At 35.2% G+C, this 20,915-nt stretch overlaps 1 protein-coding gene across 2 annotated transcripts in view; it reads left to right on the forward strand.

The window, feature by feature from the left end:
• CTNNA3 (catenin alpha 3) overlaps nt 1-20,915 on the forward strand; it is a 1,573,809-nt gene that overhangs the window by 429,682 nt on the left and 1,123,212 nt on the right. For both annotated transcript variants that reach the window (XM_081824173.1, XM_081824174.1), the window contains one exon: nt 3,406-3,609. In XM_081824173.1, the coding sequence (XP_081680299.1) occupies nt 3,406-3,609 (204 nt within the window). The remainder of the gene's footprint in view (nt 1-3,405; nt 3,610-20,915) is intronic.

Raw genomic sequence — 20,915 nt, forward strand, 5'->3', positions numbered from 1 at the left:
GTGATCCAGTAGTTGTTTATCTCTCCTTTTCTCAGCTTCTTTATTTTCCATCATTTGGTCTTCTATATCACTGATTCTCTCTTCTGCCTCATTTATCCTAGCACTTAGCGCCCCCATTTTTGATTGCACCTCATTAATAGCCTTTTTGATTTTGACTTGGTTAGATTTTAGTTCTTTTACTTCTCCAGAAAGGGTTTCTCTAATAACTTCCATGCTTTTTGCAAGCCCAGCTAGTATCTTTAAAATCATCATTCTGAACTCTAGTTCCAACATCTTACTAGTGTCCATATTGATTAGGTCCCTGGCAGTCAGTACTGCCTCTTGTTCTTTTTTTTGAGGTGATTTTTTCCTTCTTGTCATTTTGTCCAGAGGAGAATAGATGAATGAGAGAACAAAATGCTAACAGGGTAACAACGACCCCAGAAAAATATACACTAAATAAATCAGAGGAGTCCTGAAACTGGGGGAAAAGTAAGGGAAAGAAAGAAAAAAGAAAAAGAAAAAGATAAAAACAAACAAACAAACAAAAAAACAGAATATGATCAAATATGATCAGGCTGGTGCATAGATCAGTGCCACAGACTAGATTTTGGGCTTATTTCAGTCTGTTAGAAGAAAGTGACTCCCAAAATTTGAAAGAAAAAAAACTTATATATGTACAAAAATAATGGTAAGTATGATGAAGGGATGGAATATGATTGTAAGATGAAAATTATAAAAGATTTTATAAAAGGAATTGATAAGAAGTTGGTTGAAAAAAGAAAGAAGATTTAAAAAAAAAGGGGGAGAGAATATGATCAGGCAGGAGACTAGAATATAGCCATACACTAGAGATTTAGGGTATATTTTGGTCTGTTAGAAGAAAGTGTATCCCAAAATTTTAAGGAGAGAACAACTTATTTATATATATACCAAAAATAAGGTTAACTACTATGAAGGGATAGAATATGACTGTAAAAATGAAAAATAAAAAAGATTTTTTTAAAAAGAAATTTAAAAGATGTTGGTTGAAAAAGGGAAAAAGAAAAATTCAAAAAAAAAAGGAAAAAGAAAGTTAAAAAAAAATTAACTTGAAAGACTAAAGAATCATGGGAAAAAAGGTATGAATTCTATGTGCAGTATTCCCCTAGTGCTGAAGTTCTGCCCTTCTCATTGATCAGTAAACTTGGTCTTGGCTGGCTATTCTTGCTGATCTTATGGGGGAGGGGCCTGTCGCAGTGGTTCTCAGATGTCTTTGCCGGAGGTGGAATTGCCCCGCCCTTGCTGGGTCCAGGCTAAGTAATCTGCTTGGTTTTGCTCTCCGTATCTCTTGTTCCATGCCAGCTTTCCGTACAGCTTTGGAGGACCAGAGTGAAAATGGTGGCCTCCCAATTTACACTCCTGAGGAGCCGAGAACTCGGGGCCCCACTCCTCAGTGAACCACCAGAGAAAAACAGTCAATCACTCCCGTCTTCCTGGTCTCCGGCCGCACTCCGTGCTCACCTGGCTGTGACCGAGCATTTCTATCTCTGGCTCATGACCCCATATGGAGTCTTCAAACCCAGCAGATCCCTGCGGTGCACTCCTGTGCTGCTCCTTCCAGGGGAGGAAGGGGAGTCTCCCCGGATCTGCCGCTTGTTGGGCCCCTGGTTGAAGAGCAGTGGCCCGACTGTGCCGCAGATCACGGTTTATGGCAACCCTGAGCTGAGCGCCCACACCTCCGCTCCGTCTCTGCAGCCAGCTTCCCTGCTCCAATACCTGGCAGCTCTGCCGCACTCAGGCACCCCTGGCCATGGTAAAATGGCAAATGAAATAAGGAGGTAGAGTAGATGTAAATGAATCCTTGATGGATGGCCAAGCCTATGGTAGAGTTATTGTCTAATCAAGAAGATTATGCACTGGATAAAGAAAATGTTAAATTTGATATTTGTAAAATTAATTTCCTTTTTTTTATCATTTTTGTCCATCTGAAAGAGAAAAATGGAGAGACTTATTAACAGAGGAGAAAAATAGGAAGGAAATAGAATCATGAAAGGAAGAATTCTTCTGAAAAATTTTAAGACATTTAGCCAATTTTATAAAAGACCTATTTCTAGTTGTATTTTATATTATATGTGAACATTACACAGTACTAATTTTTCTTTTTCTCTAGCTGTTTTGAAATGTTTTCTCTTTCTGTAATGATTTTCTCTTCCTAGCTTGGCATAGAATTGTAGTTTTAAAAATTTTATGCTACTTTTGATCCCCAAAGATTTATCATAATGTAATAGGACAATGATCAATGTAAGATACACACATACACACAATATACGTACACCTCTGTGCATGTGTGTTTACATATATATAAGATTAGGCACTCTGATCATTGTGTGTGTTTGTGTGTTTGTGTTTGTATGTTTTGCTCACATATGCACAAACATTTTGAAAATCATTATATGATTTCATTTTATGCTAAGGTTTCTTCAGAGAGCTTTTATTTGATACTAATTCTTTTTCCAATTACCACATTATGCTTAAATCTTGGAAAGGCTTCCTCTCTTGATATATTTTAATAAAAGAACCCTTAGAGCCACATAACCTCCATCTTTTCATCATAGGCTACAGATTATCTTGACTTCTATTGCCTGAAGACTTATATATGATAGAAACATTAAAAATACCATGTCAGGTTCCAATAGTGGGAAATAGCTAGAAGTTATAATAGATCAAATGGAAGATAGACTTTCACTTTTTAAATAAATAATTAAGTTCAAAATTCTCTTGATATGTTAGTGTTGGAGGTTAGAGTGTATGATTTACAGTGAGGCATAATTAAAATAATGCTGAATTAGGTATTATACAATCTGGATACTCGTCTGAAATCACAGTTTATTTGCCCAGTGACCTTGGGCAAGAGAGCCTCAGCTTGACTCATCACCAGTTGAAATGTGTAGTTATTATCTTTACTGCCCAACTTTTTTTAGTGTTGTCAGAATGAGATGATATATGTGAAAATATTATGTAAACAATGAAGATCCATATTAAGGTGACTATTGTAAATAATAGTTGATATGTGCCATGCACTGTATTAAGCATTCACATAATTCTTACGTAGTTTTATGAGACAAGCAACATTTTAATATTCCAATTTTACAGATCAGGAAGGTGAGGTTCAGAGTGTATAAGACACTTGATTGAGCTCACACTATCTGTGAATAGGAAAGGCAAGATTTGGATACTGGTTTGTTTGACACTAGACTTGATGCTCATAATTGCACAATTTTTATCTCTTATTTGAATAATAATTATTACATAGAGTAATGCATGGAAATGAAATTCTCTTTATTATCACATCTGATTTCTAAATGTGAAAACGAAATAATATTTATTTTTCTTAAAAGCAGAATGTAATGGAGTTGTAATTATTGAAATGTATTCTTCCTTTAGAATTTAATTGTCTTGGATCCACTCACAGTGACTGAGGAAGAAATTAGACCATCACTAGAGAAACGTCTTGAAGCCATTATCAGTGGGGCTGCACTATTGGCTGACTCTTCATGCACTAGAGATTTCCATCGGGAACGGATTATTGCAGAATGCAATGCCATTCGCCAGGCTCTCCAGGACCTGCTTTCAGAGTACATGAACAATGTAGGTAACTTGTTTTCCGCCAACCTCATGCACTGGGTATATGCTGATGTTCTTTCTGTGTACAAATGTGATAAATTACAAATGAGTACATGATTTTACATATTTGGCTTTCTGAGTAGGTTCTACTCACAGAATACAGCATTGATATAGGAATTTCTAGGGATGGGATCCAACAATATATAATTGTTTTTTTTGAGGCAGTATCTAAATATTAGTTGAAGAAGGGAGTCAAGATTGGAGAAAAGAAACTGGAGTTGGACATCAATTTAAAGGATAAAAGGAAGATGAAGAAAAGGGCAGACTGTTCGGGATTACGTTGGTGAATAAAAAAATTTAGACAGTATTAGATAAAGTCAGTGTTGAAGGGATCAGGGGTTATTTTTGAAGGTGTAAGGAACTTATGTAGTTTGTAACATTAGCTCCTAACCTTTTCACACGTGACATAATATCATAATTTTTTTTGCAGTTTTAACTATCTCTTAGGAATATTAGAAATGCTGTCTAAATTTAGACACATGCAAAAATATTTGTTTCAAGGTGCTTTTGGTTTCATTTCATATGTCTTCATATATGATATATTCATTTCACATGTACATGTTTATATCCATCTATGGAGTATCTATGCTAGTTCTTACATTCAAATCTTATTGCTGTTTTTAAAATGAAGAAAGAAGATATTGCCTTGAAGACATTGTCAAGCATTTATTGATCATAAAGCCTCTTAAATAATAGAGCTAAACAAGATAAAGGATTTATATATATATTTAATATATAATAATAATATATTTATAAAATATTTTGCTCATCTGCTTTACAAATGGAATAATTAAAGAATTATGAAGATACATTTTGAAATTTATTAGTTACAAAGCATATGACTTTTTGGGTGTGAGGTTAAAGATTTAAGATTGTTCAGTATAAGTAATTTATGTGAATAATTGAAATGTGCTAAAATTAGTTAATGAGTTTTAAGGCTCCTTCTGCACATATGATGTATCTCCATACTCTTAATATTTGATGACTTTGGCTCCTGACCAAAAATCTCTTGCCTGTCAAGAAATCAGAGTTGTAAAGCAGATTTTGTTAATAAGAAGAACATGTTATAACATCATGTCCTGCTTCTGAAGCTAGAATAGTTCCATTTTTAGCATATGATATATTCTTTTTTTAATTTCCAGTATTTTTTATGGAAAATTATGACAAAGCATAAGAAATAGAAAATTATATAAGGCAAGCATGAACCCAGAGAGCATATAATATATTCTTAGTTAAAGATTTTTTAAGGGAATTCATCAATTATAAGGAACTCAAAAGACAATATTGTATTGGATTTCCTTCTCCCATGATCTGTAAACTATTAAAATTATTATTCTCATATTTATAGATAAAAATACAATTACATATAAGTTTATTTTATCTATAAATTATAAAATTATAGATAAATTCACTTTATCAGATATAAAGTTGTTTTATTCCTTTAGATGCAAAAGCAAACAGATACACATGCACAGTTACCCACAGACATAGTCAGGGATGGCCATGTAATTGTGGAGCTTGATGCAAAATGAAAATGCAAGTATTCTTGTTCAAAAGCAGAGGAAATAACTCTTTTTCCTTTTTCACAGTCTTGATTGACCTGAGAAAGGTGATTTTTATTTGCTGTTTAACGTTTGGTTCCCTAGTACATAGGGATACTTGTGGGAACATGCAAACCCTCACAGGTATCTGTGGCCCTTCCCCATGACTGTGACCCATTTTGCCTTGTGCCAAGACCATCACCGGAAGTGGAGGGGGCAGCAGTTGTCGGGTGGGGGAGCAGGTGGCTAAGGACCTGTACCTGGAAGGCAGAACTAAATGTGAGTCTAGGACATATGCTTCTACTCCATCAGACTTCACTAATATACTCAAATTCAGAGATAAAATTGTTAAAAATTTCAAGACTGTGATAGCAGAGTATTAAAGGCAAACCATGGGGTTTCTTTCTGAGGATGGGACCCTATGTGCCATCACATGCCCCTGAAGCTGGTCCTGTGCATCATAAATACATATCACGTAAGTGGTTTTATGGCTCTCTTCAACTTTGGGTTAAAAACTATTCATACCAAAGGTGAAGTGATGGGAGCATTCTGCCCTGGGTGCAATCATTAAGCAGGTGCATTATATCTAGATATTTATAAACAATAATAAAACCCACTGAAAGTTGGCCTGCTTTTTACTGTCACCATGTTTAGCAGTTCTAAATATTAAGTGATAAAATGTTTTTCTCAAAATTCTTTTGTTTTTCTAAGTTCTAAACAATTACTGTGGTTATAATTGATGTTTAATAATATGTACATATGATTTAAATTGCACATTTTATGATTATACTTTAATAGCCATTATATTCCTTATGCATTTAAATAGCAGATTCAAAATAATGATGACACAAAGACAAAGAACTAGAAATAGAGTCACTTCAATTCTGTTATTTTATGTGGTCACATGGAATTTAAATTTAAAAATTATGACAATGAAACAGTATGAATTTCCATGGGTAATATTTATGTTAAGTAAATGCAGATTTTATGCGTGTGAAGTTCATATGTGAAATGTTTTTTTTTCACTCGTGAAATATTTTATTGAATTTGAGTACTAACTTTGAAATTTGTTTTCTCTTTAAGATTTGTCTATTGCTTTAAAGTTAACAAATTGGAAAATAATGATTATTACTGAAAAGTAATTTTGTCATACAGAGAATAGAGGTGCTTAAATATCCACTGCAAGTATAAAATATGCTATTTCGGTGAGGCACCGAAAATACATATGTATTTTTCTAAGTTTTACTGCTCTTTTTCTTAACAAGGATTTCCTTTGATACTCAGTTTCAAGGTCCATTTGTCAAGTACACAAAACTTATATTACTAATATACTTCTGTTAGATATGTTGGCTTTAAAACAAGGTAAGTTCTGTGTTAGAAGAATGAAGTGGAAAGAAATTTTTTCATTTATAATATGCAAATAATTAAGATCAGAGGTAAGTAGCTTTTTAAAATCATGTCCAGATAATTATCTTAACTCATATATTTTTTTTAAGGGTAGACTCAATTAGGAATTTAAATGTTTTTCAGTTATTTAGTTGATTAGATTGCACTACTCTTCATACTTGATAGAGGCTGTTTTCTTCTTCCTTCCTCCTTCCCCCATGTTTCCTCTTCTCCTCTTCTGGCAAAGGAGAGTAAATACCCCTGAAATACCTCTTGGTCATGGCGCTTCCCCATTTTTAGCTCTTATCCCTGTTGGAATTCCTGTGTTTACTCCTCTGCCATCTCTGCTGGACAGAAGCTCTAAGAGAATGAGGATTATCTCCCTTGCCCTTAAAACAGAGACTTTCAGGTAGCAGGGGCTCAGTAGTTATTATTTGGATACAGGTAAATTGAATTTAGTGCTTGCTTCTTCTCATTTTTTAAATTAAAATGACAATGTGCCTAAAGCAATTAATTTGTATTTATTTTTTATATTAAATGATTGCCATGGAAAAAATATAGGGAGGATTAATGATAAGAACAGAAACATAGAAAAGGAAGAACAAAGGTGAGAAAGCTGTTCTTTGGGTGATCTTAGTATATTTATATATTCCTTTCTCTTAGGATATAATATTAAATACTTGTTGAGGAAGGCATTTTTCTTTTTTTTTAAGGGAAGGAAATAATTATTGTGTGTGGGTAATGTCTGGTGATCTGCCCTAATGTTGGTGTAGAGGTCAGAGCAGGAGGAGCTAAATTTATGCAGTGGTGGTCCACATGATCAGAAATACATTTATATGCACATTATGTTAACATTCTATTGTAAGTACAACCCATTAATAATAAAAAAATATGAATTTGTAATATTATGAGAAAGCACTTCAAAAACAATGTAATAGCTCTTTTTCATATACAAGTGCTGTATTTTAGGTCTAATACTAGTATCTTGACCTAGACAGTGAATATTGGAATTAAACAGCAGCAACCAATCTGGAAAAACTGTGGGGAATATTTTCAGAACACATTCCCAGGTTTATTTTTATTCCCGGTTTATATCACAAATGATGCTTCTTTATACCTTTCATCAGCTTTAATGAAAGGGAATGTACTTTCCTGGTATTAGCTGAACTCAACCTTTCTCAGAATTTGCTCAAAGATTTTAGGATAGCTGTTGTACTTCAGACTTCAACTTCCAGTTTAAGGAATGCTTTGTCTCATTTGGTGGGCCTGGTTTGCTTTTCAGATTAGTTAGGAGCTTTTGTAATTGGGCTGTTGATAGAGTAAATGCTTGATGATTATCGAGACATAATAAAGATAACTGTGAAAACTTAAAGCAAGATTAACACTCATTATAATCTGTGGATGTTTTATGTGAATGTGACTTCAAGGCTTCAAATTTTGTAAGCCTGTTGAGTATAGAGAAGTTCAGCAGTGGGAAATGAATGTAGTTTATGTTTTCTCAGGCTCAGTCCACATGACCAGTTTGAGTCTAGATGACTTTACTTTCTTCTTTTTTTTTTTTTTTAAAGATTTTATTTATTTATTTGAGAAAGAGAGAATGAGAGACAGAGAGCACGAGAGGGTCAGAGGGAGAAGCAGACTCCCCGCTGAGCAGGGAGCCCGATGTAGGACTCAGTCCTGGGACTCCAGGATCATGACCTGAGCCGAAGGCAGTCGCTTAACCAACTAAGCCACCCAGGCGCCCTAGATGACTTTACTTTCTTAAACAGATCAGTAAGTCTTGATCATTTTTTTGACTGAAATTCTGTTTAGTAAGTTCAATGTCTTGTGACATTAGTAAGAAATTAGTAGGAAATGAAACCAGATGGATCCATAACTTATGATAAAACAGACAACCACTTACCACTTTAATGATTATATATATTTGTCCCAATATTTTCCATATATAGATAGTAATAATTATTTTACATCTGTAGGTCAAAAGTCTGACACAAGTCTCACTGGGATAAAAAAGGAAGTGTTAGCAATGCTGCATTCTTTTCTGGAGTCTGTAGGGAGAAATCAATTTCTTTGCCTTTTCCACCTTCTAGAGGCCATCCATATTCCTTGGTTCTTTCTCCATCTTCACAGCCAGCAATGTCACACTTCTCTGCCTCTTTCTGTCCTTGTATCTCTTTCTCTGACCCCAGCCAGGAAATGTTTTCTACTTTTTAGGACTCATGTGATTAGATAGGGCCCACCCACATTATCCAGGATAGTCATGCCATCTCATGGCTCTTAGCCTTATTTACATCTGCAGAGTTCCTTTTGTCATGTAAGGTCCTGGGAATTAGGGTGTGAGCATCTCTGGGAGCCCTATAACATACATTAATACCAGTCTTTCTTAATCTCTTCTGTGGAATCGTCAATACTCCTTGCATTTTGAATTTATTATAGTAGTTAGTATCCCTTACTTACTTTAGGCTTTATGCAGGCAGATCTATTGTTTGTCTATTTTATTTACTATTTTATCTCAAGCCCCAGGCACAATACTTGGCATTAGAAAAAGCTAGATTGTATTTTTGAATGAAAAAATAAAATGAAATTATTGCATATTGTATATGCCATATAATGGAGAGACAGCTTCTCTGACATTAAATGAAATGAGTTCCAAGCATCTCTCAATTTATATGATAGACTGCCTGTTATAAAAGGTCTTATTTTGCAAAGTATAGGTCTTTTCTAAAAATCAGTGTGAATATTCAGAAACATAATTTTCTCATCACAGTCTCTTCATTTGGATGCCCATCCAGATATATTCCAAAACAAGATTTTTACTAATTAAAAAATATACTCCAGAGAATATTCAGAATCAGATAAAGTTTAACTTTTGTTTTTTAAAAATTAGAAGTATATTTTTCTAAGATATTTCTGCTGTTTTTCTTATACCTCCAGGATTGGTTAGACCTAGTCCATCTTCTCTGATGTACAGGGTAAATAAGGAATTCTTCATGTGGTTGGGGCAGAGCAAGGAGGCTCTCTAAAGAAGGAAGGGTTTTAGAGGGAAATCAGTTTTTTTTTTTTTAAATGATAGTCTTTCTGTAATTGGTGAAAACAAAGTTGGAGGTGGGTAGCCATCATACTTTAGTTCTAAGAATCAGTAGACATGAATATTTCTTCAAGAGTGGGTTGAAATCATGTTGATATTGTTAAGTTTGGATGTGTTGCTGGACAAGTCTTCACGTGATGTAGAATCCTTGGTAAACTTAACACTGAGATTGGTACTTTACTCTAGGGGTTATTAGAGACTTTAGTGAATGATAGCTAAAGTAAATGAGTCAGGTCTGGCTGTATGCAGGGAGCAATTTGCATTTCCAGACCTCTACTTGCCCAATATTTTCTTCTTTTGGTGTCTTATGTGAAAGTGCATTATTGGTTCTCATTATATACTTGTTGAGTGAGTAAATAATCAAATGGACTGGCTTTTGTTATTCAGAGCCCTATTTCATTTGTACGTCCTGGGTTTAATGTATTCCCTCTCCTGGGGAATTCTAAAGATTCACTAAGGCCAACAAAGAGATGTTAAGGGGTTTTTCTTCATTAAAAGTCCTCTACCTCTTTTCTGAAATCCATTTTAGAAATAATTTCAGCCTTATTTGTCATAATGATAAGATAAAGCAGTTAGGATGATCTATATGCAATGAGTTTTTTAATACTGGAGACAAGTTAGAATTAAAATTCTAGAAATCTAAAGGCGGCTTCCAAATCTTCTTTTTTCTTTTCTTTTCTTTGTTTTTTCTTTGCTTTCTTTTCTTTTCTCTCTCCCTCGTTTCCTTCATTCCTTCTTCCTTCCTTCCTTCCTTCCTTTCTTTCTTCCTTCCTTCCTTCCATCCATCCATTCTTTCACATAACTGGCTTTTCTAACACAAAGAAGAAGGTAGAGACTTAGACAAAATGTGAAGATGGAGGAATTTATCCCAAATGAAAGAACAAGATAAGGCCATGGCTAGAGATCTAAGTGAAAGAGATATAAATAACATGCCTGATGGAGAACTTAAAGCAACAATCATAGGGATACTCACTGGGCTTGAGAAAAGAATAGAAGACATCAATCAGCAAGATCCTGAACACAGATATAAAAGAGTTATAAAAGAATCAATCAGAGATGAAAACTGCAATAAACAAGATTAGAAACACACCTGATGCAATGAACAGCAGGCTGGAAGAAGAAGAGAAATGAATTAATGACCCTGAAGACAAAGTAATGAAAAGCAATGAAGCTGAACAAAAGAGAGAAAGAAGAATTGTGTAACACAAGAATAGACTTAGGGAACTCAATGACTCCATCAAACAGAATAACATTCTCATTATAGGGGTCCCAGAAGAACAAGAAAGGGGGCAAAAAATTCATTTGATGAGATAATAGCTGAAAACTTTCCTAATCTGGGGAAGGAAACAGACATCCAGATCCAGGAGGCACAGAGGACTCCCAACATTTAAAAAAAAATCAGGCCAACACCAAGATATATTGTAATTAAATTTGCAAATATACTGATAAAGAAAAAATCTTAAAGCAGAAAAACAAAAGAAGTCATTGACTTACAAGGGAAAACCCATAAGAGTAGCTGGAGATTTTTCAACAGAACTTGGCAAGCCGGAAGAGAATGGCATGTATATTGAAAGTGCTGAATGGGAAAAATCTGCAGCCAAGAATACTCTATCCAGCAAAGCTATCATTCAGAATAGAAGGAGAGATAAAGAGTTTCCTAAACAAAAACTAAAGCGTTCATGACTACTAAATTAGCCCTGCAAGAAATATTAAATGGGACCCTTTGAGTGGAAAGGAAAGACCAAAAATAACAGTATAAAGGCAGGAAACACAAAAGCAGTAAAAATTTTCTGTAAAAATCAGTCAAGGAACTCACACAGAAAAGGATATAACATATGATAACATATACCTAAAACATGGGGAGGAGAGGAGAAAAGAATTTTTTCAAACTTGAATGACCATCAACTTAATATAGACTGCTATTTACAGAAGAAGTATATACAAGCCTAGTGGTAATCATATATCAAAAACCACTGGGGCACCTGGATGGCTCAGTCAGTTAAATGGCTGCCTTCAGCTCGGGTCATGGTCTCGGGGTCCTGGGATCGAGGTCTGTGTCGGGCTCCTTGCTCAGCAGGGAGTCTGCTTCCCCTCTGCCCCTCCCCCTGCTCGTGCTCTCTCTCTCTCTCTCACTGCCAAAAAGACCCCACTAATAAACATGCAAAGAATAAAGAAAAAGAAATCCAAATATATCACTAAAGAAAATTAGCAAAAAATGAAAACAAAAAAGACAAGAAGGATCAGAGAAAATCTCCAGAAACAATGAAACAATTAATAAAATGGCAATAAATACATATCTGTTAATAATTACTTTGAATGCAAGACTAAATGCTCCTATCAAAACAAGCCAAATTTAAATTAAAGCCTTGCTTCAATGCTAACCAATTATGAGTCACTCATAATATCACCTTAGCTATTATATCTTTATAAATTAGTTTCCATTTGTGATATTGTGTTTCATAATAAGAAGTATATATTTGGTATTTGCCCCTTTTCTGGCATAGAGCTCCTAAAATCCTCGGAATTTTATAAGTGATGAGAGTGGTAAAGATCTTCTGTTATATTAATGAGATGGCTTTGGATCTAAGGATGAGGGTTGGTTGCCAGGAAACCAACCCTGTGATCAGAGGATTACAACTCTCAGTATCACTCCCTGACCTCCTGGGGAGAGGGGAAGGGCTGGAGGTTGAATTTAATCACCAGGGGACAATGATTTAATCAATCATGCCTATTTAATGAAGCCTCCATAAAACCAAAGGATAGGGTTCAGACCTTTCAGATTGGTGAACACAATGAGGAAGAGTGGCACGCTCGAAGGACATATCTTGTGCCCCTTTCCCACATATCTTGTCCTGTGCGTCTCTTCCATTTGGCTGTTTTTGAGCTATATATACACTGGTAATCTAGTAAGTAAAATGCTTCTCTGAGTTCTGTGAGTTGCTCTAACAAATTTATGGAACCTGAGAAGGGGGTCATAGTAACCTCTGGTTTATAGCCAGTTGATCAGAAGTACAGGTAGCAACCCAGACTTGGAGTTGGCATCTGAAGTGTTGGCGGGGGGGTGGTGGTGGTGACAAATTTGTAGTACTGGACTCTTTTTTTAAAAGATTTATTTATTTATTTTAGAGAGAGCATGAATAGGAGGGGCAGAAGGAGAGGCAGAGGGAGAGAGAATCTCAAGCAGACTCTGTGCTGAGCTCAGAGCCCAAAGTGGGGCTCCATCTCATGACCCCAAGATCACAACCTGAGCCAAAACCAAGAGTCAGATGTTCAATCGACTGTGCCACTCTGGTGCCCTGTAGTACTAAACTCTGAACCTATGGAATCTGATGCTCTTTCTAGATAGATGGTATCAGAATTGAGTTGAACTCTGGACCACCCAGCTGATGTTCTGAGAACTGCTTGTTGGCATGGGGGAATCTCTCCCCTGCCACACTGGAATTATTAGCAGAATCTTTTATCATTGAAACATATTTTTGAATGAATTTGTAGTTAGGCTCTGAAAAAAAAAGTTATCTTACCTTTGTGATATAAGTTTAGGATCAAAGGCCAACCTGTAGCTTTATTTCTGTGCTGAAGTAGGTTTAGCAGGGTCAGACATGGATAAGCAACTTACGTAGTTGATTTGCTGGGCTATTGCTATACTTAATAATTAATTGGAGAAGACTATTAGCGATCTACAAATTACAGATTGTCCCATCATATTTTGGTTCATTTTTTGCATCATAAATTTTCGTATATGTGTTTGAGTCTTGTAACCACAACAAAGTAGCTTATTGAATTCTCGACATGAATTTACTCGTTTTCTTCTGAAAGATAAATTGAAACTAGGTTTGACTAAGTGTTTTCCTTAGAGATAACTATCACACTTTGTATCCGACAAAACTCAACCAAGGTTGTTGATTGACAATACTTCATCAATCCAATAAGTTGTGGGTGGCCTCTGAAGCTAGGAATGGTCCTTAGATGACATCCAGAAAGAAAACAGGGATCTCAGTCCTATAAGCACAAGGAACTGAATCTTTCAACAACCCAAATGGGCAAGTGAACAGATTCTCCCCCTGAGCCTCCCAAAAGAAACAGCCCAGGGGCGCCTGGGTGGCTCAGTCCATTAAGCGTCTGCCTTTGGCTCAAGTCATGATCCCAGGGTCCTGGGATTGAGCCCCGCATCGAGCCCTGCATCGGGCTCCTTGCTCAGCGGGGAGCCTGCTTCTCCCTCTGCCAGCCACTCCCCCTACTTGTGCTCTCTCTCTCTCTCTGATGAATAAATAAATAAAATTGTAAAAAAAAAAAAAAAGAAAGAAACAGCCCAGCTGACACTGGTTTTAGCCCAATGTCCTATTTCTGACCTATAGAACTGTAAGGCAATAAATTGGTATTATTTAAGCCATGAAGTTTGTGTTAATTTGTTACAACCACAATAGAAAATTAATACATGATCTTAATCAGGGGTCATGTAGTTTACTTTCGTACAGAAACTGTGTGAGCAAATTTGAAATCTTATGTGAAATGAATTGCTGCATTTATGTAGTAAAAATGTAGATATATTAATTCTGAAATGTGTATTTAAATCTCAGGAAAAGCAATCAGTTTTATAGAAATACCCAATATTGATTTTGAGTGTACTTATGTATCTCACATAAGATTTAGCATGAAGTAATTAAAATGCCCGAAAACCATTTAATGGTATAAACACCATGAACTGTTGTGGTGCTACACAATGGAAAATATAATTTAGTTTTTTTTTTGGAGCCATTGCAAACTAGAATAATATGTGAGCCACATGTAATTTAAAATTTTCTAATAGCCACATGCAATAAAATGAACAGGTAAAAATAATAAATGCTATTTAATTAAATATATGCAAAATATTTCAAAATGTAGTCATAAACATTATTAGTGAGGTAGTTCAGTCTTTTTAGTACTATGTCCTTGATATCTGGTGTGCATTTTGCATCAATAGTACATCTGGACTAGCCACATTTCAAGTGTTCAGTAGCACATGTGGTTAGTAGCTACCATATTGGACACCACAGCTCTATGCAGAAATGCCTTCTCCACCATAGAGTTTTTGATGCCTGATCATCTCCATGTTTCTACCACTTTAATAATGATGCTGTTAGAAAAGGTAACAAAAGAAAAAAGAGACAGAATACTTAGGGAGACCAAGAGCTATAACATTTTACTGTCATTTCTGGTGTTACCCAGTAAAAATAGGCTACTGATTTTATACTAGTATATTGGAAAAAACCCAAAACTTTCCATATGTGGTAAATTACATTTTCCAAAATGGTCACAATAATATCTCCATTTTACATATTCTTTTTTGGTATGATTGCCTTTCCTCCATCATTAGGTTGAGTTTAATACCCTTCTTGAATCTGGGCTTGTCTTAATGACTTGTTTTTTTCTTTTTTCTTTTTTTTAAGATTTATTTATTTATGTGACAGCAAGAGAGCACAAGCAGGGGGTGCTGCAGAGGGAGAGGGAGAAGCAGCCTCCCTGCCGAGGGGGAGCCTGATGCAGGGCTCGATCCCAGGACTCTGGGATCATGACCTGAGCTGAAGGCAGTCACTTAACTGACTGAGCCACCCAGTCACCCCCATAATGAATGACTTGTTTGATCACTTAAATGTGACAGAAGCCACATTCTGGGACTTCTAAGGCTAACAAATTCTTTCAGATTTCACCTAAATCTCTTAGAATGATCAATCTTGGGACACCATCTCAGAACACAGTTGCTATATTGTAGGAAACCCAACCCACACAGAGAGTCCAAAACCAGGTAGGCACCCTGGCTGACAGCCTCACCTGAGTTTTCATCCAAAAAGTCACCATCAGCTACCAGCACTGTGAATGTGCTATCTTGGATGGCCAACCCAAAATGGCTGCAACTAAGGCCAAACCTTGACTTCGGCTGCATAGAGATTTGATGTGTGAAATCCTAGCTGAGTTCAGTCATACTTCAGAACCATGAGAAAGAATAAAAAGTTGTTGCTTTTAACCACTAAGTTTTGGGATGGCTTCTTATACAGCAATAGATAATCAGAATACTATAGAATCTGATTGGGAAAGGGTTTACTTGGAGAAGAGCATAAAGAATCAGAACCACACTAACACCAAATGCTACTACCTAGAAGGTACAGAGGACAGAGTTAGTTCCCTTAGCGATAGTGGTCAAGGGTTATTAACAAAAGCTTTTTGAGGAGGAAGATAAAATTGATAATTACTAAGTAGATGTATATATGGAAATATGTTAATAGATCCTATTATGAAGTATAGATTTAATTAATCTCCACAAATCTTTCATAGTCTTTAAGTCCTGTGTTAAAAGTGAAACAACTGTAGGTATCCTTATAACAGAGATCTGAAGTGGGTAAACCTTATCTAACTATAAGTGTTAAGATTCTTGTGCCCAGGGCACCTGGGTGGCTCAGTTGGTTAAGCGTCTGCCTTCAGCTCAGGTCATTGGGATCGAGTCCCGCATCAGGCTTTCTGCTCAGCGGGGAATCTGCTTCTCCCTCTGCCCCTCACTCTGCTCTTGTGCTCTCTCTCTCACTCTCTCTTTCTCAAATAAATAAATAAATAAAATATTAAAAAAAAAAGATTCTTGTGCCCAATGTGAAAACAAAACAAAAAACTAGGGAAGTGACCCTTGTGCAGAATTCCATTTTAACAAGGCTTATTTGTGTCTGGGTGCACTTATGCCAAAATGAGATCTGTAACTGCATTTAAGAAGTGACTTTGAAACTTTTCCAGGTAATCCACAAATGGTATTCTCAAAATGTGGGTGATGATCACCTGCTGTCTTTAGTGGTATTGAATCGGAATCATTGAATACTAAGTGATTATGTAATCTATGCTGCAGAATAGTTACAGGCAAATGTTTATTCAGCTTCTTATGGTTACTAAGTTTCTTTTCCTCCTTGGCAATTTTAAGCATAGTAGCAGGGGCTCAGAAAGAGAACTATGCAACACCCCCACAAAGTTGGCAGTATGGCAGTTGGTCTACAACTGGGGAGAGAAAAATAATTCTTTTCTTTGGTGCATAGTAGAGATATGATCATCATTTTTTATGATATATTGTTTTTTGTAAAAGCAGCTCTTCCTAATTTTACAACTCCTTTACGAGTATTGACTGCTCCTTTTTATTCAGTTTGACCTTTGTATAAAACCTAAAAGCTTGTAAAGTAGAACTAACCGAACCTATTTGATGATTACTTTTATTTTATATTTAGTTGTTCATACTGTACCAGGAAGCCTTCCCATATTCTCTCATTTTTAGGTTATTATAGTGTTCCAGGAATGCCTCTCAAAGACTAGAAACTAAAATTAAAAAAAAAAAAAGCTTTTATTTGGAAATAATTATATATTCAAAGAAAGTTGCAAAGGTAGTACAGAGAGATTTTGTGTACCTATTTCCCAGTTCCCACATTGGTTGTATCTTATATGACTGTAGTATGATATAAAAACTAGGAAGTTGACATATTGTTATAACTTATGTGTATAGTTCTATCACATGTATAGATTCAGAAACCACCAGCACCATAAGAGAGATACAGAAATATTTCATCACTATGAATATCTACTTCTTGCTACCACTTTATATTCACATTTACCCCTCCAAACTTCTCCTTCCTGCCTGCCCCCCATCATCCATAACCCCTGGAAAATACTAATCTAAATATTTTTAAAAATATTTATTTAAAAATATCCTAAAATATTTTATAAATGAGATCAAACAGTGTGTGATCTTTTGAGACTGGCTTTTTTCACTCAGTTGTGTATTAATAGTTTACTTTTTTTTATTGCTGAGTAGTATCCCATGGTATGGATGCACCATATATTTTTAACCATATACCTATTGCAGGACAATTTTGTTTTTTCTAATTTGGATCTATTACAAATAAAACTTCTATGAACAGTTGTGTACAGGGTTATGTAGACATAAGTTTTCATTTTTCTGAGATAAATGCCCAGAGGTGTGATTACTGGATCATATGGTACATAAATGTTTAGTTTTTAAGAAACTGCCCAACTGTTTTCCAGAGTGGCTGTAATATTTTACATTCCCACCAGCAAAGGGTATGATTACCACACATCCCAACCAGCGTTTGGTATTCTCATTATTTTTTTTAATTTAGCTGTTCTAATAGGTGTGTAGTCATTGCTCATTGTGATCTTAATTTGCATTTCCCTCATGTCTAGTGATGTTAAAGATCTTTTCATGTGCTTATTTGCTACCTGTATATCCTCTTCAGTGAAATGGTTCATCGTATTGTTTGCCAATTTTGTAATTGGTTTGTTTGTATTTTACTGTTAGTTGTTGAGAGTTCTTTATATATTCTAGATAGGAAAACTTTTTCATATATGGGGTTAGCAAATATTCTCTTGCATTCTGTAGCTGATGAAATCAATTTTATCATTTTTTTCTTTCATGCACTGTGTTTTTGTGCCTAAGAACTGTTTGACAATTTCTAGGTCCCAAAGATATTCTTTAAAGGTTTTATGTTTTGGATCTATATTTTACATTTATGATCCATTTTGAGTTAATTTTTATGAGATATGAGACTTTTCTCAAGATTCATCTTTTTGCCCATGGATATCCAGTTGCTTTAGCACTATTTGTTGAAATGGATATCCTTCCTCCATTAAATTACTTTTGCATCTTTGTCATTTCTATGGTACTGAATTATTTGTCTATCTTTTGGTCAGTACTGCATGTATAGATTAATGTAGTTCTATATTAAATCTTGAAATTGCATTTAGTTGTTCCTCCTACTTTATTCTCCTATTTCAAAGTTGTTTTAGTTTTCCTAGTTCCTTTGGTTGGCATGTAAATTTTAGAATAATGGTATGTATATCTACAAAAGATTTTGCTAAGATTTTGATAAAAATTACGTTAAACCTGTAATTTTGATTTGTATTTCCCTATTGATCAGTGATGCGTGTCAAAGTGGCTAAAATTAACACAAGAAACAACAGGTGTTCGTGATCAGGATGTGGCGAAAGGAGAACCCTCTTGCACTAGTGATGGGAATGCAAATTGGTGTAGCCACTGTGGAAAACACTATGGAGGTTCCTCTAAAAGTTAAAAATAGAACTACCCTACAATCCAGCAATTGCACTACTAGGTATTTTCCCCAAAATACAAAAATACTAATTCAAAGGGATGCATGCACCCTGATGTTTATAGCAGCATTATCTACAATAGCCAAATTATGGAAACAGCCCAAATGTCCATGGATTAATGAATGGATAAGGAAGATGTGGTATATATACAATGGAATATTACTCAGCCATAACAAATAATGAAATCTTGCCATTTGCAACAACATGGATGGTGCTAGAGAGTAATATGCTAAGCAAAATAAGCCAGAGATAGACAATACCATATGATTTCACTCATACGTGGAATTTAAGAAACAAAATAAATGAACAGTGGGGAAAAAAAAGAGAGAGACAGGCAAACCAAGAAACATAAATCTCTTAAATATAGAGAACAAATTGGTGGTTACCAGAAGTGAGGTGGGTTGGGGCATGGGTTAAATAGGTGATGGGATTAAGGAGTGCACCTGTGATGAGCACCAGGTGTTATATGGAAGTGTTGAATCACTATATTGTATACCTGAAACTAACATTACAGTACATGTTAATTAATTAGAATTTAAATAAAAACTTAAAAAAAAAAAGAATTATGTTAAACCTATATTCAACTTGGGAGAATTGACATCTTTAGTATACTGAGTCTTCCAATCCATGAACACAGTATGCCTCTTTGTTTATTTAAATCTTTGTTTTCTTTCATCAGCACTTTGCAGTTTTCAGCCTACAAGTCCTGTACATGTTTTATTAGATTTATACCTAGTCATGCCATTTTTTTAGGTATTGTAAGTGATATTGTATTTTAAATTTCAATTGCTATATGTTCATCACCAGTATATAAAAACACAGTAGATTTATTTTTTCTCATGTCTTGTAACCTTGCTGAACTCACTTATTAGTTCGAGGTTTTTGTTTTAGTTTTTTGTAGATTTCCTGGCATTTCCTACATAGACATTTATGTCATGAACAGATTGGGACAGTTTTATTTCTTCCTTTTAAAACTGTATGCCTTTTATTTCTTTTTCATACCTTATTGCACTGGCTGGAATTCTAGTGTTATGCTGAATAAAGGTGGTGTGAACTGATATTTTCACTTTCTTGATGATCTCAGGATGAAAGCATTCAGTCTTTCATCATTAAGTATGATGTTATGTTTAATTATTATGTAGATTAGAAAAGTTAAGATATAGAAATTCTCCTCTATTCCTACTTTTCTGAGAGTTTTTGTCATGAATAGATAGGTGTTGAATTGTGTCAGAAGTATACCTTTTCTGCATTGATTGACATGATCATATGATTTTTTAAAAACTTTTTTTAAAGATTTTATTTTTTGGAGAAAGAAAGAAAGAGAGAGAGAGAACATGAATGGTGGGGAGGGGTAGAGAGAGGGAGAGGGAGAAGCAGAGACTCCCTGCTGAGTAGGGAGCCTGACTCAGGGCTTGATCCCAAGACCTGGAGTTCATGACCTGGGTGGAAGGCAGATGCTTAACCAACTGAGCCACCCAGGCACCCCTGATTTTCTTTATCTAGTCTGTTAATATGGTGGATTAAATTGATTGGTTTTCAAATATGAAATAACCCTTGCATTTCTGGAATAAACCTTGCTAGGTCATATTGTACCTTGCATTTCTGGAATAAACCTTACTAGGTTGTGTTGTATATTTTTTTTCCCTATATTGCTGAATTCTATTTGTTAAGATTTTTTTAGGAATATTTATTCTTATATTGATGAAGGATATGAGTTCTTGCTTCTTGCTGTCTCAATCTATAGCTCATCATCTCAGAAACAAGACTTAATCCATGTCATTAACTCTTTGGTCTTCTCTTAATTCTTTTTTTTTTTTTTTTTACTTCTCTTGTAGATTAACATATTCTTTGCATTTTAGCTATTATTATAATTCTTATTTTGGAAGTGAAAGAATTGACAACCATTATGTAGTTGAACCAATGATTGGACTGAGGCAACCTGATTCTAGAACCTCTGCTCTTAGCCACTCTTCTTTAGTATCCAGTTGATTCATTCATTCAGTATTTATTGAACATCTGTTTTGCACCTGGCTTGTAAAAATGAGGATATAAGGGGGCGCCTGGGTGGCTCAGTCGTTAAGCGTCTGCCTTCGGCTCAGGTCATGATCTCAGGGTCCTGGGAT

Source organism: Leptonychotes weddellii, chromosome 6 (assembly GCF_054177405.1).
Source record: "Leptonychotes weddellii isolate Sample4059 chromosome 6, ASM5417740v2, whole genome shotgun sequence".
Classification (NCBI taxonomy): domain Eukaryota; kingdom Metazoa; phylum Chordata; class Mammalia; order Carnivora; family Phocidae; genus Leptonychotes; species Leptonychotes weddellii.